Source organism: Mus musculus, chromosome 6 (assembly GCF_000001635.26).
Source record: "Mus musculus strain C57BL/6J chromosome 6, GRCm38.p6 C57BL/6J".
Taxonomy (NCBI): Eukaryota; Metazoa; Chordata; class Mammalia; order Rodentia; family Muridae; genus Mus; species Mus musculus.
In genome coordinates this window covers 14704709-14730163 of record NC_000072.6, presented here as the reverse complement: position 1 = coordinate 14730163, position 25455 = coordinate 14704709, and the positions used below count along the sequence as shown (strand labels likewise).

General features: G+C 36.4%; 1 protein-coding gene across 1 annotated transcript in view; it reads left to right on the top strand.

The window, feature by feature from the left end:
• Ppp1r3a (protein phosphatase 1, regulatory subunit 3A) overlaps positions 1-16342 on the top strand; it is a 41453-nt gene extending 25111 nt beyond the window's left edge. The window contains exons 2-4 of the mRNA NM_080464.2: positions 8028-8089; positions 8186-8310; positions 10223-16342. Coding sequence (NP_536712.2) covers positions 8028-8089; positions 8186-8310; positions 10223-12520 — 2485 coding nt within the window. The 3' untranslated portion in view covers positions 12521-16342. The remainder of the gene's footprint in view (positions 1-8027; positions 8090-8185; positions 8311-10222) is intronic.
• Positions 16343-25455: the final 9113 nt, after the last annotated feature.

Here is a 25455-nt window from a genome sequence, read left to right as displayed (position 1 = left end):
CAGGGCAGGGGGAAGGTATAGGGAACTTTGGGGAGAGCATTTGAAATGTGCTGGGAGCCGCCCTCACATTTGCCATTACAAGATGGCGCTGACAGCTGTGTTCTAAGTGGTAAACATAATCTACACACGTGCAGGGGCAGTTTTCCCGCCATGTGTTCTGCCTTTCTCGTGATGACAACTGGGCCGATGGGCTGCAGCCAATCAGGGAGTAATACGTCCTAGGCGGAGGAGAATTCTCCTTAAAAGGGACGGGGTTTTGCCACTCTTTTTCTCTCTCTTGCTTTCTTGTTCTTGTTCTCTCTCTTGTTTTCTTGCTTTCTTGCTCTCTCTTGCTTTCTTGTTCTTGTTCTTTTTCTTGCTTTCTTTCTCTCTCTTGCTTTTGCTCTTGCACTCTTGCGCTCTTGCGATCTTGCGCTCTGGCTCCTAAAGATGTAAGCAATAGAGCTCTTGCTCTGGCTCTTGCTTCTTGCTCCTGAAGATGTAAGCAATAAAGTTTTGCCGCAGAAGATTCTGGTTTGTTGCGTCTTTCCTGGCCGGTCGCGTGAACGCGTGTAAGAGAAATGTAAATGAAGAAAATACCTAATAAAAAAGGAGCATCAAATTTATCACCCATGACTTTTTAGGAAATGGTTCTTTGTTATAATCAACAATTTTAGCACTGTTAGAGTAGTTATGTTTTGCCCCTGATATCCTCATTCTGCCACTCAACCTGATGGGTTGATGACATCCATCATACCAGACTATGGTTTTATTGAACAAGTCTTTGAGAAGTTTCTCCAGTAAGTTACGGGGCATATATGAGATTTTAGCACCATGGTATTATAGGAGTTTAGGAAAATATATATTATTAACTATCCTAAAAGTGCTACATTTCAACAGTGATGGTAGGACAACAGCTCCCAAATGTCTACAATTATTAATTTGGTGACATTCTCACAGGAGATAAATCGTGTAGGAAGGTGGGAATGGGCACCCATGCAGGCCACCTTTGAGAGAATGTGTTTAACTAAAGATTGCTTGTTTAGATTGTCTGCTGAACTTTTTTGGAATGTGAGCTTTTGATAAAAGACTATTTGTAAAGTTGAGGAGTATATGAGCCACAGTCTGCAAGTTTTTGTCCTAAAAGTAGCTTGTGAATTAATGAGAACATGTGGTAGATATTAAAAACAGAAAAGTTAGTGTTAAATGGAGATGGGCATCAGCTGCTATTCTATAATATTTAATCTGTACAGTGCATATGGCGCATCATTATTAGTAACAGTATCGATGATAGCAAGTATTATAAGGTTCATGTGTTGGAAAGTATAAAAAAATTATCACTTTGTAAGGGACTAAGTGATGTTGTGGAGGAAAACAAAGTATTGAGGTGCTATCTATCTGGCTTGAAGTCACAGTGTTCGTAATAGCTAAGTACAAGTTTAGTAACAGGAAAAAATATATTTGAATGGAAAAATTAGTGTTCTTTCCAAGACTATTGATCTTCTCAGAAGAATCCTGGCTTAGGGACCAGGACAATAGGATATCGAACTTAACCACTAGTTACCTTTTTTGTAATTTTGCCAATGTTGTAGAACTGATTCTCCATCTGTCTCTTTGTCTCTGTCTCTGTCTCTGTCTCTCTATTTCTCTATCTTTCTGTCTCTCTAAAATGATAGGATTATATCTTTTTAGTATGCGGTCCCTTACAGATCTAAACACTATTTAAATTAAATCTTTTTTTCCCCAATTTTTTATTAGGCATTTACTTCATTTACATTTCGGTTAAATGAACTCATCATGTTTCTCTCATTTAATGTCCTTGCCAGATATTCATTAGCTAAAACAACGATAACAACAACAACAACAACAACAACAACAACCCAACCTGCCAAAAACACACAGTAACCCTTTCCACAGTCTGCCTTAAACTAACTCCAGTTTCATCCTTGATTTTCCTCTTGACAATTCAAACCTTCTGAGAGTCTTATTGCTCTCAGATGCATCCTGTTTCGTGTTTATATTTTATACTTGTCACTTGTAATTTTTTGATTATACTAAAATCAGAAACTTCTTACTTCTCAATTAGTGAATTCAGAATGAATCTGTGAAATGTTCCCAACTTTTCTGATTTTAATGTTCTTTCATCTCTAAGGCAATAGCTACCATATCTCATTATTTATTATAGCATTTATAGTTCACTGTAATTATTATGATTTCCTGATTTATCTATTTCTGTCATTATTTTATTGTTTGCTTGGAGTAAGTATCTAGATATTACTAATGTTTGTTTCTCAATATGTGTTATAGTTAGTAGTACATATTCAAACTATCTGTAGAAGAATGATTGGTCTCTCCAGATTCAATGATATGGGTGACTACTCTATGTACCTCTAAGTATATGGAATGAACTATTTCTCCAAAGAACCTAGATTATCATTCACCAACTTTAATAATTTGATCCCAGAATTCTAAACTTGGGATGTGATAACACTCTGAGCCTTAGAAAATACACAGACAATCATTTGCTGCTTTTCCTTGATGAAATTTTGTGTAGAGAAGAGATGGCATCATTAAAATGCTGGCAAGAGATGGAAAGAAAGGGGGGAGCTAGAAAGAAAGAGGGTTGTGCATTTATTCAACAGCATTTCTTTGCTATTAGACTGCATCAGGCAGTGTGTCAATCACCAGGAATACAAAAGAAAAAAAGAGGAAAAAAGTTCTCAGGACACAAAGGGGATCTGAGAGATAGTAAAAGATAGCTTTACTTATGTCATGGTCAGATGTACTGATGGAGGTGGGTCCTGCTGTCACTAACCAATAGTCCTTTTATATTTTTCCTATTTATTTATTTATTTTACATCCTTATTTATTTATTTATTTATTTTACATCCTGATCATCCTGATCATCCTGATCATGGCCTGCCCATTGCCCAGCCTGCCCCCCTCACACATTCCCCTCACCATCCACTTTGCCTTCTCCTCTGAGAGAGTGGAGACCCACATGGAGTATCCTTCCACCCTGGCATATCAAGTTTCTGCTGGGTTAGCCACACCCTCTCTCATTGAGGCAAGACAAGGCAGCTCCCAAGAGAACAGGATCTATAGGAAGGCAACAGTTTTAGTGACTGGCTCCCTCTGCCCCACCCCAACTTCCCTTGTTGGCACACCGGAATGAAGACTGAGCTGCAAGTCAGCTACATATTTGCAGAGATCTAGGTCCAGCCCTTGAATTCCCTTTGGTTGCTGGTTCAGTCTCTCAGACTCTCAAGGGTCCAGGTTAGTTGATTCTGTTGGTTTTCCTGTGGAATTCCTATACCTTTGGAGAACCTCAATTTGGGAGCTCAGTCCTTTCCCCATCTCTTCCATAAGATTCCCTGAGCTCCATCCAATGTTTGGCTATATGTCTCTGCATCTGTTTTAGTCAGCAGCTGTGTGGAGCCCCTCAGAGGACAGTTACACTAGGCTCCTGTCCACAAGCACAGCAGAGGATCATTCATAGTGTAAGGGATTGGTGCTTGCCCATGGGTTCATTTCTTTTTTCTAATTGTATACCTGTTTAATTAAACTCTATTGTAAACCTGTTCAGTTAAACACTTTAAATATAATTGGTCAAATAAGTGTTACTTCCAAGTTAAGAGTGATGTTTTGTTTACACATAGCCTATAATATATTGCAAAGAGCAAACTACATTGTCTCATAAATTATCTAAAACTAGGATTGAAAGGTTTATAAACTGTAAATGATGAAATAACTCTATGCAAAAAAAACCCAAAACAACAACAACAACAACAACAACAAAACCAGACTTTTGATGATCAGATATACTGATTTCTTCCTCTCAAATTGCCTTACCAATGGTAACTATAGTCCTGAAAAAAAAATCAAGATTTCTTTCAGGTACTGGTTCTTAATTGTGCTGTTTTTCTGTAATACAAGCATCTTATCCTCAAATTTAATCTTTTTTTAAAAATTTTACAATTTCTTTTAAAAAATTATTTTGTTTTATTATATGTGCATGAATATTTTGCCTGCATGTATGTCTATATTGTGGAAGCATGCCTTGTGCCTTCATATGTTAGAGGATGGTGTCAGATCTTCTGGGACAGGAGTTCTTGGTTGTTATAAGCCACAGTGTGGGTGCTAGGAATTACACCTGGGTCTTCTGAAAGAATTACAAGTGCTCTTAAGCACTAAGCCACTTTTTAGGTTACCTTTTCTAATGCCTTTCAATGAACAAAGAGGTCAAATTTTAGTAGTAGGGCTAGAAAGACGAATTAATGAATAGGAGCATTTCCTGCTCTTACAGTCCTGGGGGAGGGGTACCACATGGTAGCACACTATCACGTTTAACTCCAGTTCCTTTAGATCCAAGCTTCTCTTCTGTTTTTCATTGGTATGGTGTACAAGCAGTTCACAGACAATCATGCTCTAAAACATGACAGTAAAAAGCAATGTCTTTTAAATATTTAAATTTTTAAAAGAGACAAACTAAAGTTTTTATTTTATGATGACTTTTTTATGATTTAATAGATACTTCTTGCTTGGTTTAATCATATATTTTCTAGGACTTTTCTTGGTATGGTAATAATTTAGTTCACCTAGAGCTGAGTTTTGCCTATCTTCTACTGTCATTTTCACTAAGTATAGTCATGTCCCTCTCTTTCATTTCTGAATATCCTCTTATCTTCCTGCTTTTTGACATGTTAGGTTTGACCATGAATCTTTTCACTATTCTTTGAGTCCTACTTCTAAGCTGCTTTGTAGCTTTTCTGATAAATTGTCTTTAAAGTTCAATCTGCTTAAGAACTCTTAAAATAATATAGACATCATTATCCCTCTGTTCTTCTCCTTAGAAGAACATATCCAAACTCTATGAAACACAGCTTTATAATTTTGACTACAATTCATTGAATCTAAGCATCACCCTTCACACTATTTCATTACTATCTATGAACATGGTATGTGTAACTTTTTAAATATATATGCTTATATAGTTTTATCATAAAAAATTCAGCTTTTTAAAGATTTTTCCTACATATGTTCTATATAATATTTCTGCTTCAGGGGCATCAAGCTTCCATCCCTACATGTATCCTTAAATATAAAGTTTTCCTTTATATTCCTGAATGTCCATGTTTTGAGGACACTCAGTCATAAGTTGTTTCATCACCAATTACTTGTCTTAGGGTGAAGTTTTACAAATGAAGCTCTTGTCCTTTCAAAACAATCATTTATAATGAAGCAATTCAAATTGATTAGAAAATTCAGTGATGGGCCTTCGTAAATGTAAAAGTCTTTTAGTAGCAAATAATTTCTCTCTACAGATAAATTTTAGTCGTGTTTTAGGAACAAATAAGAATTGGGAATAACTAAATGTTTCTTTAATAGTATATATGTTCTCTTAAAAATATTTTATCCATCCTTTGAGAATATAATGTGCTTTGATCATACCTAATGCTTTTTCCAATTTCTCCCAGATCCTGTCCTACCTCTCTACCCACTCATTTTTATTTTTTTAATCCTTGAATTCAATTTTATTTTAGTATTACTTATTCACATTACCTCCTACTCACTGACCTCCTCCTGGTCATGCTCTCCCACAATCCTTTCCCCATTCTATCTCCCCTCTGCCTCTGAGTCATTGGGGCCCCCTGGATATCTCCTTACCCTGGCACTTCAAGTTTCTGCAAGGCTAGGCTCTTCCTCTCCCAGTGAGGCCATACAAGGCAGCCCAGCTTCTACCCATCTTCTCTCTCTCTCTCTCTCTCTCTCTCTCTCTCTCTCTCTCTCCTTTATAAAACATACACAGTCCAATGTGCCAATGTGTAGTGTTGATTGAAGATTGACTTCTCTTGGGTACAGGGCCTTCCCTGACTGTGGTTGATTTACCAAAGAAAATATCACAAAATGAATCTACAAAAATGACTCTTCTTTTCCCAGCATCTCTCAAATGCCAGTAAATTTCCTGCTGGAGGTGGGACTCCATGTGAACCTCCTATCTTTATGCTAGGATTTTGTCTGGCTAGAGATCTCACAGGTGTTGTGCATGGGATCATGATCCCTGAGACTTCATACATATGACTGTCTTGCTATGCCCATAGAACAGTTCTCTCAATATCTCTAACCACTGATCATGTATTGCTAATGCATTAGATCATGGTGTATCTCAAATCTCATCAGTGAAGCTTCTTGGGGAGGCAGAAGTATTATATGTATTGTATTATATGGCAATTAATACAGAGAGCTACAACTGATCAAAGTACTGAACAAGATACTGCAGGATTTTCAGTCCTAAACAGGCTGTCTATATCACATAGCTTTTCCCAAGACTCAGGGTTCTTTGCTCAAGAGGAAGCTAGTTTGTAAGAGCCAGAGGAGGTAGGTGCATTTCAGGCTTGCATGTTCTTCAAAGAGATACCATTGTTTGTAAAACTATTGTTGTGTAGGTGAATTTCATAAAAGCAAATCATTGCATAGTTATAGGTCTTGGATATAGATTAATTCAACTTCCATACTTCAAACTCTATAGTCTAAGAAGTTTTATATACATAGAATGCTAGTTTTATTGTAATGCCTAGAAATGTTTTCAGTAAGGTTAAAATGAAACAACAACAATATATATATATATATATATATATATATATATATATATATATATATACAAAAGTAAGTTACCTTCTTACATAATCAGGAAAGGAGAGTTTACAAATTACACATGGTTTGTGAAAGTAGAATTAGCCTTGCTGGAATTTTCAGTTGAAAAAAGCCTACATTCAATTATACAAGTTTATCAGCAAATGCCACTTTCTAGACTTCTTTTCTTTCATGTTGTTTTATTTTGTTTGTTTGTCTTGTTGTTGCAGAAACTCACTGGAAAAAAATCAGTATAAGAAAAATAGATTAAGGGTGGATCATGATGGTGCATGTCTTTAATCCTTGCACTTGGGGGGCAGAGGCAGATGGATATCTGTGAGTTCAAGTTTTAGGACAGCATGCTATATAGAGAAACCCTGGAGAGGTGGTTGTGGGTAGGAAAAAAGACTGGCAAGAAGACAGAGAGGACACCGTGGGTGAAGTCAATGGTGGGCAAGACCTGCGATCTGAGATCAATCCACAGAACCCATGAAAAGATGGAAGGATATAATCGCCTACAAAGAGTTGTCCTCTGTCGTCACATTTGTGCCATTACACACATGAACCCATCCACACACATCAGGTGTACCTGGTAATAATAGTAAAAAAAGAAATGAATTTTAAAAGAAAACCAAGATATAAATTAGAGTAATTGTACATAAACTGAAATTTTCACTAATTATATTTTTATATTGAGTATCAGAGACTAATAGTTATAATGACCTCATTAACATGCCTTCTGACACTTAAAAGAGAAAAGTATCTATCATTTCTAACAAGAATTCAAAATTTACTACAAAAGCAAAGCAATCTCAGGACTTGTGAAGAAAAGTGGTACGTACTGACATATGAGCTCTCTGAAGTCTCCATTTTAAAACTGGCCAGTGGCAACTCACACATGAGATTTTTGAGCATAAATCTAGCTGCTTTTCAGGTTTTAGTGATCTGGTTTTCTTTTATTTCTCTTGACTATAGAGAGATTTTTTTCCCTTTTATAACAATGTAGTTGAAAGATAAACAGACTATAAAACATAACTATCTAAATGTTAGAAACCAATTTTATAGCAACAATGGATAATCAATTGAATAAATTCATGCCACAGCAAAAATCCTCTCAATTTGGAAGATTAAATAAAATATAATGAAAACTACATATTTGCTTATAGCTTTATTCTGGTTATGTTTTAATAAGCACAACATAATCTCATTTAGAAATACGTCAATGTATAGATTATTTTAAGTTTTCATAAAATCAGAATTTTTTACTGTGTCACCACTGAAGACTTATGTACATACAGTAATACAAAATTACGAAAGAGTATGCAAACTATTTGTCTTATTGATAATTTTCCACCTTATAAAGATATTTTTAAAGATGTAATTTCAAAACAAATGTATGTTTTTCTAAATTTTAGCAGTAAAGAAGAACCATTGCTAGCACCAGAAGAAAATAAATTTGAGACTTTAAAGTTCACAGGTAATATTCATTTAAAATTAAACAGAATCTATTTTTTGTTAATATCTGCAATAAAAACAGTCTTACAATTAAAAACCAATCCTATTAACTTTTCAGAGTCCTACATCCCAACAATCATTTGTTCTCACGAGGACAAGGATGACTTGGGAGCCAATCATCCAAATGTAGACGATATCAACAAGAAGCATGACGAACACAATGGAAAGGAGCTAGACTTGATGGTAAGTGTTCTGGTTGCCACAGTATTAGAGAAGATGAATCTATTTATGCTTCAAGGATGCTGCAATGCCTGCCTCTCAATGGCTTCAGCTAATATAATTTGCAAATGTGCAAGCATGGCTTACTCTGTCCCAGCATCTCCATCTAGCTTGAGCCACAAGGCACTTTGGTTTCAGTTTGTTGCTTCTGCTCTCCACAGTGGTAAATTAATAGCATTAATTTCTTATCTCGCTATCAGTGGCTCTGAGTAATAGTTTGTAGGAATTAGAAGCAAGGGGCACCATCTTGATGAACAGTTCTAATCTTTGTGACAGGTGTGCATTTAACATAACCTCATCTGTAATGTAAGAGGGCTGGAAGAGTGAGGTCATATTTAACCTAAGAAGCCTGCAATGCTGATGTTTAGCCCTGTTTTGCTTTACTATTTCTGTCCAGGTAGGAATTCCAAAGTTTCTTAGCATTGTAAAATAGTAAATTACCAAGGAAGAAGAAAATAGCCAGAGCTACATAATTTTAAAATGAAACAAATTCAATACTGCACATTTTATCCTAAACTTTGTTACTACAAATTTCACACTTGGTGAACATCAAATCTGTTCTGAAATTTGGAGAAGATGGTTCAGTTCGCACTTTTAGCTCACAGTGAGAGGCAGAAGCAAATGAGTCACATAATGTAATTTACTCTTCATTGTATTTGGTTGGAGCTCCTAGCATGGCGATACATGGATTCATAATCATCTAAGATTAAAATGACATTTGTCTCTTCAAGTGTCAATGCTGAAACTGAAAAGAACTAGAACTCATCTTCCCCCACCCACATTTCACTTCTGCAATAGTGATATGGCAACTGCACCACTAAAGTATGCAATTTACTGTGCTCCAACGTTAAGGCACTACAAAGTTGTCACCCATTGTGAGACTCCTCACCAGCCGAAACTTAACATCACCCTTTTTTTTTTTTTCAAACCAGAGAATATAATGAAAGGACTCTGAAAAATCACATACATCACCAATACACCTCATTACCATGAGCAGCCTCAAATATAAAAGTTTGTTTAGAAGTTACTGAGATTGTACACCCAATAAATGAACAGGGAGCTGTAATTTAGATGCTAATTTGCTCCGTGCTGACGTGACTGCATAAAACAATGAAGCTCCATAATAGATGGAAATACAACCAAATCTGTGGAACCCACAGGCATTGGCTTACAAGACAGCTGTGCCGTTGACAAGTAACATGAGCCTTATGTGAGAAGAAGGGGAAGACGTACGATTTGCATATAATTATTGAGATCATGCAAATGTCAGTTATGAGGAGGAAAAAAAAACACAGGCATCTCACTGTTAAATCCTGACAGTTGGCATCACTGAAGAGCTCAAATACATTTGAGTACCAGTTGGCAGAGGGTCATTAAAACAGAATTTGCAGAGACATTAACTCCCTCACTTTTCTTTGAGTGACGTTTTGCTATTAATAGTTTGCAGAGGCTTTGCAGAAAACATATTAATAAGAGAAACTGTAATGGGGGCACCTACAGCACATATAAATGTGGCAAGGGGCATCCAGGAAGCTGCTCCCTAATTGATTAGCATGGAGCTATCAATGTGTATATCCCAAGTGAGGAAAAAGTGCAATGACAAGCAAGAATGGTTGAATAATACAATGTGATATTTGGAAGCAGAGATGGAGTGTGATTAATTTGGCCCCCTTTTCTTACTGATCTCATTCCTAAGTCATACCTTACAAAAAGATCTTGCCCCAAACATCCAACTTCTAGAGTTTGTGTGAAATCCATAAATGAAATGAGTCAGGGGAAATCTACCAGATAATTACTTGAGCTAATGAAAGCTAATTCACTTCTCGTGTATTTTAAAAGATCATATTGTCATAATTTTGTTGTTTTTTTCCATAAGATAAACCAACGGTTAATAACTTCCCAGGATGAAAAGAATACATTTGCAACAGATACAGTCAATTTTACAAATAAAGCTGAAGGGTCAGAGAAGAAGCAAGCTTACCATGAAATCAACACTGACTTGTTCATGGGGCCTTTGTCTCCAAGTTTATCAGCAGAAAGTTCCTTAAAGCGAGATTTCTATCATAGCAGAAGTTCTTCCCCAGGAAATGAATATGGTCATCCACATTCAGAAGAAATTATTTCAGATATGGGAGAAAAAGGTCCATCACTGGGAGACACTAGTTCTGATGAGTTAATGCAATTGGAACTCTGCAGCAAGGAAGACCTGGATGATAATGCCAACCCAGCCAATGGGAGTGGCAGAGTGTGCTCTTCCTTCGATCAAAGAATGGCATGTGGTCTCAAGAATAATGAAGCAGGAATCAAGAAAACTGGAATACAAGATTACAAATATTCACATGGAGATTCCACAAAATTGGAAGAGTCAAATGCATCTTCCAGAGATGATTATGCCAAAGTCGATAATAAAAAGGAGAAGCAAACATGCTTAGGTGTTAATGAAAACCCAAGCAAGAATTTTCAATCAGTATTCCAGACCCAAGAGGGACACATGGGGTACCCAAAAATAAGCACTGAAGGGGATAAAGCTAATAACCAAGACTTGACAAGTCTACTGAGCAAAGATATTACAGCTAACACCTGGGCGGTGACAGTGGATCCCTGTCCTTCCACAAATGCAAAAAGGAGTTGGAGAGAAGTTGGAAGTGGTAGCAATTTAGAACCAGGAACTAGTGATCTTAGTTCTCCAAGGAATTTCAGCCCTCTGACTGATGATCATCTTTTTCAAGCTGACAGGGAAAACTCAGACTCTAGCAATCCTGAAAATCAGAATATGAACACACGACATAGAAAAAAATGGAACGTTCTGGAAACCCAGTCAGAAACAAGTGAGACTGAATCAGATATAGCCAAGCATACCAAAGAACAAGCAGAGTATAAAGACATGTGGGAAAAAACAGATAACAGTAGGAATCTGAAAGCTACTCCTACAGAACACTTGTTTACCTGCCGAGAGACAGAATGCTACGGACTGTCTTCTCTTGCTGATCATGGTATTACTGAGAAAGCACAAGCAGTTACAGCTTATATAATTAAGACAACATTAGAAAGTACTCCAGAAAGCGCGTCTGCTAGAGGAAAAGCAATAATTGCTAAGCTACCTCAAGAGACAGCAGGAAATGACAGGCCCATCGAGGTAAAAGAAACAGCGTTTGATCCACATGAAGGGAGGAAAGATGATTCACATTATTCCCTTTGTCATGGAGATACAGCAGGTGTAATCCATGACAATGATTTTGAAAGGGAGTCACATTTAGATATTTGTAATTTACGTGTGGATGAAATGAAGAAGGAGAAAACCACATCTACGTGCTTTCCTCAGAAGACATATGACAAGGAGAAACATGGAATTGGAAGTGTAACATCTATAGACGAACCTTCACAGGTCATTACAGGCAATCAAAAAGCTACGTCAAAACTGGATTTACATTTGGGAGTGTTACCAACAGACAGAGCAATATTCCAAGCAAATGCAGATCTTGAGCTGCTTCAAGAATTATCAAGGAGAACAGACTTCAACGCCGTTCCCTCTGCATTTAACTCAGACACTGCCAGCGCTTCTCGGGACAGCTCTCAAGTTTACAGACACTGCTCTAAAAAATCAGTACCTTCTTACGGTGAAGAGAAAGCAGTTACTAACACAACCCTCCAGTCTATTCCTACCAAATCAGAATATAATTGGCACCCAGAAAGTGAGGTCTTGGGCCATGCCATGTCTAAACCTGAAGATGTTTTCAAAAGTTCAGAAATAATGAAATCAGGTAGTGGAGGAGAACGAGGCGGGGGTCCGATTCTCCAACAAAAAGAAGGTAGCTTGGAAAACTCCCAGGGCCCGATGTTTTTTACCAATGAGCCTCTTGAGAATCTGGATGAAGCAAGTTCTGAAAATGAAGGGTTAATGCATTCTGGACAGTCACAGTGTTATCTGGGTGACAAAGGATTAGTGAGCTCTGCTTCTGCTACTGTCTCTACGCAGGAACTCGAAGCTCAAGGCAGGGAGTCTCTGCTTTCAATATCCACCAACTCTAAAATACCATATTTCCTTTTGTTTCTGATATTTCTTGCAACTGTCTACTACTATGACTTAATGATAGGCTTGGCGTTCTACCTTTTTTCATTATACTGGTTGTACTGGGAAGGGGGGAGGCAAAGAGAGTCTGTTAAGAAAAAGTGAGCTTGGCACAGTTGCTATTCTCTCTTGAAAGATAAGCTATTTAGTCCCAAACATTTGGAATGGCAGGAGAGACTATTCATTGTTCAAAGAATCAGTGCAGTTTTTCTCTTGAAGGATCATTTAAAAAGGAATGCGTATGAAGTTTGCTCCTTCATATAAGTAATTATTCTATATAGGACCATTATGCTTGGATCATTAAATACCTATATGAATATGAGATGTGAAGCACGTCAAGTTGGAATTAGGTACAGCTGTTGCTCCTTAGCAGGCTGTGAAGTTGAAATGCTTCATGTCTCTTCACTATTTAAAGTGCGATTTCCTGCAATCATTTCTTTCACAGTAAAGCTTTGGATATTTTTTTTCCCTGAGAGCACTTTCCTCCTAGGTTTTTAAAAAAATAGATAAAACATGGAGAGATATTTTTTCTTTTAGTCCCTAGAATTTGCCATGAAAATTTCATTTAGCACTGTGTACTCTATCAGCACATATTGATAGATCAAATATTAAAATTTCTGTTTATGCCTTTAAGAAAATACCCATGTACTTTGCAATATGAAAACGTAAATTGGAAATATGTTTTATGCACACTCACATTATACTTTATGTGCATACCATTGTATCTCTTTGTACCCATGATGTCAGGGTTTTCATACACCAATTTTAACTTTGTTTGTTTATTTTTATTTAGTTGAATGTGTAGACTGTAACACAAATGGACAATTTTAATGTTAAGTGTTGTCCAGACATGAAAATTCTAACATTCTATCATCATTGTTTCAAGGTGATTTTGCACCTACCTTGTAGTTCTTAACCTGTGGGTTACAACCCCTTTGGAGGCTGCATATCAGATATTTATGTTATCATTCACAACAGTGAGCAGAATTACAGTTATGAAGTATAAACAAAACAAACTTATGGCTGGGGTCACCACAACATGTGGCACTCTATTAAAGGGTCACAACATTAAAAAGGTTGAGAACCACTGCTATAGAACATAAGGCCTTAAGTAATAATATAATAGATGCTAAAATGGTTTGTTCTTCCTGGTAGTTCCTTTGTTTTCGATTAGTTGTTAATATTTTCTTATAGTAGGGAGATGAATTTTATCCTAAGTAAATTTACAGAACAAACTCCTTGTCTGGTAATATCCATTTTGTCATCTTTGGGTTATGAGACAATCACTCAAAACTTTAAGCAGGCAAAATATGTATAGTTGAAAGCATACTGAAAACGAAGTGAACATAGACTATAGCAGTGATTTGGCTACTGTAATTATAGGTAAAGGTATAAAATAATGGAGCATTTTTTAGTTAAATGGAAATACTGTCAAGATTTATACAAAATTTATTTCAGCAATTTTATTGAATAATTGTAATATACAAAGCCCTGTGCTATTCTATGGGGGTCCTTAGATAAACTGAGTATATCGATCCCTGTATATAGCAAAATAATGTATTTTTAACTGGGTTGGAGTATGAAAAATGTCAGAGAAGGATTCTATTGAATGTTTATCTTTCATGGAAAGTTCTTTCAGGGAAAGTTAAACAGAAAATAGTATGATATTTTTATTTACTTATAACTATAAAATTACATGCCATCTCATATATCTCACAACTATAAAATTATAAGAAAATAAAAATCTTTAAAATGACTTATCATGTGATACTTAGTGGTTTGCTAAAGTTTCTTTACGTGCACAACTATTTCTCAAACTGGTAATTGCATGCTTTTCTCAAGGCTCCTTAAAAATGAGTCATTGGCTTTAGCTTTTTAGTTGACCAAATGCAAACATCCTGAAGTAGAATGCAGGTCAAATATTTGCTTTTTGAGAAGCATACTTCTATCAAATGCAAGTGGAATTCCTTTAAGCAGTCCTTAGAAATTATCTCTAAAATTGTTGCCCTCATATTTTTTTGTCAGGACTAAGTTAAGTTGGAGTTAAAGTTAGCATTCCACCAGCTCTTTATAGCTTAGAGGTTTTTCTTAATTCTATGTTTTAAGAGTTTTAGTCAACATAGCTTATCTCTGTAATGTAAAGGACACTATTTTATGAGCACCGGTGCCCCAAACAGAATTCTTCCCTTAAATGATCAGCGTAACTCCCTTTCCCTCCTCTATTTGATTTCTGGTAACATTAACTCACCAAAGGTTCTCATGCATTTGTAATAAAACAGGAACAAGCTTCAAAGGATTTTAAACACTATTTAGTTGTGTGTTTCTTTGATGCAAAGAAGAAATACTGGATTGAACTGACTTTTCAAACATTACTTATAGAACTTTAAATAAAGGTACAAGGACACTTGAAAGGACTGCTCTATGAGGAGGTTGAGTTTGTCAGTCTCTTTTGGTCACATCTCTATGATGAATAAAAATGAGTGTTAGGATGAACTTGTAGCCTCTGCCGACAAGGACTTGGCTATGGACCATCTTGGTAAAGGCCATTTTTTTTTTTTTTATCCATAGATGCCAGTTTCACATCTCACCACACTTTGACTATGGGTATAATGAGGGCATAGCAGAGTAATTACCAATGAGGATCTTTACATATGCCATTCTTATTTTAAATAAGAAATATGATTTAATCATTGCTATCCTTATCTTTCTGGGGTTCTCAGTCTTAGACACGGACCTCTAAAAACTAACTGAGAAGTTTAGCAATGCTATGTAATACAAAACAACAGTCTTTTTAAGAACTCTGACATCTAGAAGCTATCAACATCACAATAAAATTCTCAACCAGAATAAAATGACTGAGTGGTTTATATCCACTCTTCAACATTTAGGAATGTTGGGTCAGTAGAACTATATTTTCTTGAGGAGCTCTAATACGTGGATAATAAATTTTTCAAGGCCTATCTATAGTCAAATATTTGTCACTATTTTGTCAAAACAGGACGTTCTTTTACCTCATCTTACACCAGTACTCTGGTTAAGTGAAAACATTGTAAATGGCCAGACCAAATATGGGGAAATAAGTAAGATATTTTTTCTCTATCCAGTGGTAGTTATAGAGCTTTGAAAATATTTTTGTTTTACATTGATGGATGTTAATCCCTTTTATATATTAATAAAGTAAAAAGCTAAACAAACAGAGCTAGGGAAAATATCGGAGTTGACTCTACTTATCTCCTTTAAGATAGCAGGCTTTTCTTTTACATGTCCATTGACTCTGGAAACTGGACTTCACAGTAAGGACCACCTTTTTGGTGTTAACCCTGTCTTAAGTAGTTTCTTGCCAGGCACCGCCTCAGTTGTGAATCTCTGGAGAGATTAGTTAAAAGGGTTACTGTTATTCAATTGATTAACCATGGTTGCTTTTGTATTTTGGGGGGGGGGTTATAATAAAAATCTTGTCAGCACAACTTAATTTCCATCATTTGAAACATGTGTGATAAATATTCTACTGTTTATACCACAGGACTCAAACTTTAAAAATTACAAATTGGATTTTAAAGAAGCTACCAGCCTAGCTTGGAATGTGCACGTATTTTGAAATAAATTGTTCTATTGTTGTTGCTAAAACCTTATTAAACAAATATTTAAAATATTAATCAATTTTAAAAGTCCAATATTTTTATTTTATATTATTTTAATATGTGGAAAATTATACACAGAACATTGACTTTTCAAAAATTAAACAGTACATTGTGCAAAACCTTAATAAAAATTTCCCTATGTCGTTTTTACTACATCCAATGTTTGTAAATTGCCAGAAAATAAAGTAAGATGTCAATTACAGTAAAGGATTCTGGAATCATTTTGACTTAACTAAAGACCTCACAGTAGCCTGTGATATATAAATAAATCATTTCTCTGGTTTGATATTGGTGCATGTTTCTTTTTATCTCAGTATAAATCATTCTGTCTTCCACATTGTCTCCTTCAAACATTTCTCTGGTAAATTAAGATTCTCTTAATTAGTTCTCTTAGCCCTACACATACACATCCCACTGCATAGATTATATGATCATTCCACATCCTCTTCCTGTCTAGTGATGCACAATTTCGACATGTGATTCAAGTCCCATCCTTTCATAGTCTCCTATTATGGTCCATAAGATCTTTCTGTTTTCATTTCTCTGCCAATATTATCCTTTTTTTTCATTTTTTATTTATTAGGCATTTTCTTCATTTACATTTCCAATGCTATCCCAAAAGTCCCCCATACCCTCCCCCCCACTCCCCTATCCACCCACTCCCACTTCTTGGCCCTGGCGTTCCCCTGTACTGAGGCATATAAAGTTTGCAAGACCAATGGGCCTCTCTTTCCAATGATGGCTGACTAGGCCATCTTCTGATAGATATGCAGCTAGAGACACGAGCTCCAGGGGATACTGGTTACAGAGACAAAGTTTGGAACTGTGATGAAAGGATGGGCCGTCTAGAGACTGCCATAACCGGGGATCCATCCCATAATCATCCTCCAAACACTGATACCATTGCATACACTAGCAAGATTTTGCTGAAAGGACCCAGATATAGCTGTCTCTTGTGAGGCTATGCCGGGGCCTAGCAAACACAGAAGTGGATGCTCACAGTCAGCTATTGGATGGATCACAGGGCCCCCAATGGAGGAGCTAGAGAAAGTACCCAAGGAGCTAAAGGGGTCTGCAACCCTATAGGTGGAACAATAATATGAACTAACCAGTAACCCCTACCCCCACCCCCCCACAGAGCTCGAGTCTCTAGCTGCATATGTATCAATGTTATCCTTCTTATTGCTTGCACTGGACACTTGGTTATCCAAATAGATCAAGAAAGGAATACAAATTTAAAAATGTTTTTTTCTTCTGGTCATCCTACATGGTATAGTTTGCGGGGATGCTGAGCTAGTTTTTGTCACAATAATTACTCTTTTTTTGTCTTTTTAGATATAATTAAAACTGAATAAATATTTTAAAATACAGCTGGGATGATAAATAAGTTCCTGAAGATAAAGCTAGAATCGCAAAGAGAATTTGGAGAAGACATTCAAGTGATGGGTTGGATTTGGCATATAAGAAGAGGAAAATGGTGTTTTCTTCTCTTTTTCCTTAACAATTATTCTATAAAACACTTATTTTTCATGTTACAGCTTTCTTCCTCCTACACAAATATTTCTGTCATTTTATCTCATGGAAAATAAGTAAATTATTCTGAGTTCATGGGAAAAATACTGTAGCCTTTCATTCACTGGCTAGGGAGGAAATTAATGGGACACAGCATGTTGTCAAAGTAGCTCAGTGGTTTAACATCAACAAACATCACAAGGTATAAAGTGCAAGAAACCGAATCTTCTCAGCTGCTACCATGCCCTTTGAAAATGGCTGATCTCTCCAAGCCACACCTGCTCTGCTTGTCAACCCTCAGGGTAAGTAAACAGAACTTGGAAAAAAAAAAACAGCCCGTGTATTTTTAAAGAGGAAAGCACTTGTCTGACTAACATATAAAAGAGACTCTGAAAGCTCACAGCTATATAAAATACATTAAGGAGCAACTTACAGAAATTTGGAATTGTAATATATGCAAAATCTAAAAATTTATTTTTTGACTAATTAAGATAAAATGGTTTTACAAAAAAATAGTATACTTATTTTAGGTGTTTAGGCTAAAGAAAGAAGTATGCAGGCAGGGAATGCAATAGATGATTATGTGCCATTTCAGGTCCATCAGCAATTGGTCACTTAAGAGCAAAGAAAAAGCCAGATGTACCTCCACTATGTTTTAGAATTCATTAGCAGCATGTATTGGTTGACCTGGTTCTGAATGGAAACATATCTAATATTCAAAAGACACAACCTATAAAAGACAATATCAACCAGCAAAGAGATGACACAACAGAATATTAAGAGGCTGCTAGCTCTCCCTGGAAATACTTAAATAAAGCATAATATACTTTCAGCAATTTATGAAGGAAGTATCCATGATAGCATTTATATTTTGGCAATGTGTAAATGTAAAATATTACACACTTGAATCAGTTTCTTTACCTCCACATGATACCTTTATTGATTCTCTGAAAGTTTCACATCCTGTATCCTTGTAACAGTCTCTACCAGTCTTTCCATATCTGTGTCGCCCAACCATTGTGATCTCCCCTTCTCTTTCTCTCTGTCTCTCTCTGTCTCTGTCTCTGTCTCTCTCTCTCTCTCTCTCTCTCTCTCTCTCTCTCTCTCTCTCACACACACACACACATACACACACAGAGACAGACACACACACATACCATGTCCAATTTTTGTTATCTATATCCTCACTATAGTGTGGCCAAACAAACTGTGCCCTGCCCTTTAACTAGAACTTAGTCCATCTCCTTCCATTCCTCCACCAGAAGCCATGAATTTTGGAGAACTTACTTTAGCATCTAGGTCACACTTTTTAAAAGTTCTCTTTATCTCTGTATCTTCTCCCATGGGTATTTTGATCCCCCTTCTAAAAGGACTGAAGTATCCACACTTTGATCTTCCTTTTTTTTTTTTTTTTTTTGAGCTTCATGTGGTCTGTGAATTATATCTTGGGTATTATGAACTTCTGGGCTAATCATGTGTATTCTTTTGTGATTGGGTTACCTCACTCAGGATGTTATCCTCCAGAACCATCCATTTGTCTAAGAATTTCATGAATTCATTGTTGTTGTTGTTGTTTTGTTTTGTTTATAAGAAAGGCTTTTCTTTATATTGTCTGTACAAGGAATCCAGACATATCAGCAAGAGAAAAAAAACCTCACAGTAAATTGTGTCAAAATAATTCAAGGAAGCATCTGTTTGTTACTCAAAAACCTTAAACAGTCTGTACATCACTGAATTCATTGTTTTTAATAGCTGAGTAGTACTCTGCTGTGTAAATGTACCACAATTTCTGTATCCATTCCTCTGTTCAGGGACATCTAGGTTCTTTCCAGCATCTGGTTATTATAAATAAGGCTGCTATGAACACAGTGGAGCATGTGGCCTCATTACATGCTGGAGCATCTTCTGGGTGTATGCCCAGGAGTGGTATAGCTGGGTTCTCAGTTAGTACTATGTCCAATTTTCTGAAGAACCACCAAACTGATTTCTAGAATGACTGTATGTGTGGGCAGTCCCACCAGCAATGAAGGAGTGTTCCTATTTCTTCACATCCTCACCAGTATCTGTTGTCACCTGAGTTTTTGATCTTAGCCATTCTGACTGGTGTGAGGTGGAATCTCAGGGTTGTTTTGATTTGCATTTCCCTGATAACTAAGGATATTGCACATTTCTTTAGGTACTTCTCAGCCATTTGCTTTCCTCAGTTGAGAATTCTTTGTTTAGCTCTGTAGCCCATTTTTAATAGGGTTATTTGTTATTCTGGAGTCTAACTTCTTGAGTTCGTTGTATATATTAGATATTAGTCCTCTATTGGATGTAGGGTTGGTAATAATCTTCCCAATCTGATGGTTGCTGTTTTGTCCTATTGACAGTGTCTTTTGCTTTACAGAAACTTTGCAATTTTATGAGGCCCCATTTGTCAAAACTTAATCTTAGAGCATAAGCTATTGGTGTTCTGTAAAATTCATGAAATTTCCTTGATCCACTTAGACTTGAGATTTGTACAAGGAGATAAAAGTGGATTGATTTGCATTCGTCTATATGCTAATGGACAGTTGAACCATCTCTATTAGTTGAAGTGCTGTCTTTTTTCTACTGGATGGTTTTAGCCCCTTTGTCAAGGATCAAATGACCGTAGGTGTGTGGTTCCATTTCTGGTTCTTCAATTCTATTCCATTGATATATTTGCCTGGCAGTGTACCAATACCATGCAGTTTTTATCACAATTGTTCTGTAGTACAGCTTGAGGTCAGGGATGGTGATTCCCCTAGAAGTTCTTTTATTGTTGAGAATAGTTTTCGATATCCTGGGATTTCTGTTATTCCAGATGAATTTGGAAATTGCTCTTTCTAACTCTGTGAAGAATTGCATTAGAATTTTGATGGGGATTGAATTGAAACTGTAGATTGCTTTTGACAAAATGGCCATTTTTACTATAATCCTACCAATCAATGAGCATGGGAGATCTTTCCATCGTCTGATATCTTCTTAGATTTTTTTTCTTCAGAGACTTGGAGTTCTTATCATACAAATCTTTCACTTGCTTAGTTAGAGTCACACCAAGGTATTTTATATTATTAGTGACTATTGTGAAAGTTTTTGTTTCCCTAATTTCTTTCATAGCCTGTTTATCTTTTGAGTAGGGGAAGGCCTCTGATTTGTTTGAGTTAATATTATATCTAGCCACTTTGCTGAAATTGTTTATGAGGTTTAGGAGTTCTCTGGTGGAATTTTTTTGGTCACTTAAGTATACTATCATATCATCTGCAAATAGCGATATTTTGATTTCTTCCTTTCCAATTTGTATCTGTTTGACCTCCTTTTGTTGTCTAATTACTCTGACTAGGACTGAGCACAGGGTCCCCAATGTAGGAGTTAGAGAAAGGACCCAAGGAGCTGAAGGTGTTTGTAGCCAATAGGAGGAGCAATATGAACTAACCCAGGAACTAAACCACCAATTAAAGAGTACATATGGAGGGACTCATGGTGCCAGCTACATATGTAGCAGAGGATAGCCTTGTGGGATATCAATGACAGGACAGGCCCTTAGTCCTGTGAAGGCTTGATGCTCCAGTGTAGGGGAATGCCACTACAGGGAAGTGGGAGTGGGTAGGTTAATGAGCAGGGCGAGGGGAGATGGCATAGGGGGATGTTTGGTGGGGAAATGAGGAAAGGGGATAGATAACATTTGAAATAAAAATAAAGAAAATATCTAATTTTAAAAAGAGGGTTCTCTTTGGTAGTTTCCAGTATAGGCTGTTACATTTATTTATTTATTTATTTATTTATTTATTTATTTATTGTTTTGGGGTTTTTCCGTTTGGGAGTGCTGTGGTGGTGGTAGATGTTGTCACAGGAGCCTTCAATATTCCTCCCTCTCAAGTGTGTGTCTGCAGATATGGCTATCACAACTAAAGCAACCTCCTTGCTCTTCACCGTCAGTGGCAACAGGAATCAGGGGCCACCACCCTGTACACAAACAATGCCCTTTAGGCTTCTCAGACCATAGATATCAATATGTTCTTAGGTGGTATCAGAAACTACCCACATCAGCATGGCCTCCAGTGGCAGCAGAGTCCATGGTCGTTCATGTGGGTTCAGGTTGTAGCTTCTCAGACCATAAATATCTTCATGGCCTCTGATGGTAACACAGACCATGGACATTAACACGGACCCCAGATCCAGTAGAACCATGGACCCAGACATGGTCTTTGGCATCAGCACTGTTCTACACCATGGCCTTGGGTGGCACCACAGGACACTCATGTCAGTAGACATGGTCTTGAGTCACTTTATACACTATAAGAGTTTGCACTGCCTTTATATATGGTAGACAAATTGCCAATTAATAAACTAATTCTTGGGAAATCCATCATATCTTTTCATAGTGAATAAAAATTTTCACAATTTATTGAGTGAAATTATTCTGAGTTCTACCTAAAGAAGAAGAAGAAGAAGAAGAAGAAGAAGAAGAAGAAGAAGAAGAAGAAGAAGAAGAAGAAGAAGAAGAAGAAGAAGAAGAAGAAGAAGAAAGAAAGGAACCAAAATTAAGGTAATTTATTTCCTGTTCTCACAGACATAAGTGGAAATATTTCAAATAAATTCATAAACTTTGAAAGTTGTGAAGGAAAATCAAGTGTAACAGTAAAAGTAACACACACACACAAACAAAAAACAAAACAAAACAAAACTAAACCCTGTTCAGTCTCTTTCATCCGTGCAAGAGATGGAAGAACATTTTTCAAAACCTGTCTTCTCTTTGTTGTTTTCAAAACAGCATTGGCTTCAACTGCAGGTACTCTAAAGGTGTTCTGCTGTTGAAGACACAAATCCTATGGTATTCTATAAATTGGGCACCAATAATTTTTAAATAATTTTTAATTTTATGTTTATGGGTGTTTTGCCAACATGTTTATCTCTGCACTAACATGTGCCCGGTATCCATGGATGATGGAAGAAGTATCGGAGTCTTTGGAAGTTACAGACAGTTATGAACTGTCATGCTGGAAACAGAACCCGGGTGTTCTGGAAGAGCAGCCAGTACTCTTAGTCTCCGAGCCATCTCTCAAGCCACTTTGGTTTTGTTTATTTATTTGTTTGTTTTATAATTATTTATGTTAAAATAATCTGACAATAAGTCTACTCAATAATGATTGCTCAAAGACAATTTTGTTTATCCATCATATGTAATTCTGTCCAAGGACTTGTTACACATTTACTTTTAGATTTATTCTTAGTTGTGCTATAGATTTTATTGTTATTTGAATGACTAAGATTTTTTTCTATATTGTTTATATGCTTAATTGAATTTGTGGCTATTTATTCAATTTGATTTTACTCTTGAGTCTCTCTTTTTTCTTTGTAAGTTCAAATAGCACTGTTGTAGGGAGGGAGTTGTTTCTGCATACATTTCTTAACCTTTGGAAGTCTGCAGATGCTTTCATGGGTGATCTTTCATTTTATGTATGGCACACAAAGATACTGCTTCATATACTGGCATCTAAGCAGGTAATCTGTGTGATCCCATGGATACATTTGTAACCTTTTCTCTTTTTTGGGAACCACATGGTAGAGTCAAGATGATCACTAAGTTTTCTTCTTCCTGGCATTCTATAAAAACTGAGATTACAGAATAAAATGATGTAAATAACTATAGTGGGAAAATATTTGGGATGTTATTTTAGCAAACTTTTCTATGTTCTAGCACAAGCTAAGTCATAATTGACATCAAAGCCCAAATAAGGTTAAAATGTGCAAGCACTAGAACACACACACAAGAAATCCATTGACATCACCTAATACTATGAATTAGCATTAGGACAATAACTGTTTCTGAGAAGACTAAGACATTTATTTACAGCTGGAGAAATAAGAAACAGGTACAGGGTCTTAATGTAGGATACATTGATAGTCCTGGTTGGAATTGCCTCTGACACAGCCAGTCAACTCTGCTCTTCAATCCTTGAAAGACTATAGTTTTATTTTCTGTGTAATCTGATAAAAAAAAGAGTCTTTGGGGATATTAAAATTTTGAGTGTCATTGGAGACTTATCATTGCAACTGTGAGAAATAACAACCACCACAGCCCTGTCCCTCTCTCTGCAAGCTTACCTTGCATATGGCAAGTTGGTCGCTTATATACTTTTAAGTGGTAATAGAAAGCTACAGTTATTTGAAGAACTTCTTTGAAATAAAGGCAGAAACATAAAGATACATCTGAACCAAATGGACCATTCCCAAGAGACTCGGTTAGGAACCTGAAGTAAATCCCAAGCAATTTAAACTGTTGCCCTTCAGTAGCTGAGAATAGGCACTAAAAAGGGGAGCCTCCCATAAGGAAGACATGGTATGAAAAACAAATAATGGTGAGATGATTTTTTAAAAATGAAGGTTGAGAAAAAATGAGGAAACGCCACATATGCAGAATCCAGTGACATGAGACTAAGGATATAGGAATAGAATAATCTGAGAATCGACACCAGTTCAGAAGGCAGAATACCCAATGAAAACAAAGCAAATGAAACTGTGTTGATGTGAGAGACTCTCTAAGCAGGGGAGGTGCTCAGGCAGTGAAGAACGCAACTGATTGACAAGTGTGTGTGCTTACAGTGTAGAGGACCTGAGGATGACACCAGCCGCTTGCACCTGCTTCAGAAAATCAGACGCCCTCTTCAGGCGCCCACACGCAAGCACACAAACTTTAAATAAAACAAACAAACAAACAAACAAACAAACAAAAAACAGTTTAAAAAGTGAATATTTAGTAAAACACAGCAAAAATGTACCCAAATAGGCAAGGTATGAAAAGAAAACTGTCATCAGCCGTTGAAAATATATAAAAAAATGTATAAACAGACTGTAAAGAATGTTCTACTTGTCAAATTGATGCGTGATAAAAACGGAAAGGGCCGGGCATTGGCCAGGCGGTGGTGGTACACGCCTTTAATCCCAGCACTCGGGAGGCAGAAGCAGGCAGATTTCTGAGTTCGAGGCCAGCCTGGTCTACAGAGTGAGTTCCAGGACAGCCAGGGCTACAAAGAGAAACCCTGTTTCGAAAAATCAAAATCAAAAACAAAAACAAAAACAAAACAAAAAACGGAAAGATATTTCACTACAATGCAATAAAAAAAATAAGTAAGTAAATAAATAAATAAATGAAAATATTACTGACAATCCTTACAAAGAATTAAGACTTAATACAGATGAAAACACAATTTCATAAAATTTCAGGACTCTAGAAGTAAGGACATTATCCACAGGAATTTTCAGAGAAAAGGTTTTACCTGTGAGAACATCTTCTTAGAAGCCAAGGTGCATGTTTCAGTTAAGAATATATGTTTTGCTCCAAATTATTAGTAATTCTTATGGATAAATCTAAAACATTAAACATTCCGTATATCTTTTCTGTCTTCAAGAATTCCTATCGAGTTATTCTGATGTATTTCTGCCTCCTTAATATTTCTAAGTTAACGGTTTGGGTTTTTTGTTTGTTTGTTTTTTGTTTGGCTGGTTTTGTGTGTGTGTGTGTGTGTGTGTGTGTGTCTGTGTGTGTGTTTTCTTTTTTTCTTTTTTTGCTTTCTATTTTTATTGGATCGTTTTTCTTTTTAAAATCTTTCTTTCTTCCTTCCTTCCTTCCTTCCTTCCTCCCTCCCTCCTTTCTCTTTCTTTCTTTCTTTCTTTCTTTCTTTCTTTCTTATTTTCTTTCTCTCTTTCTTTCTTTCTTTCTTCCTTTCTTTCTTTCTTTCTTTCTTCCTTCGTTCCTTCCTTCCTTCCTTCTTTCTTTCTTTCTTTCTTTCTTTCTTTCTTTCTTTCTTTCTTATTTTCTTTCTTTCTTATTTTCTTTCTTTCTTTCTTTCTTTCTTTCTTTCTTTCTTATTTTCTTTCTTT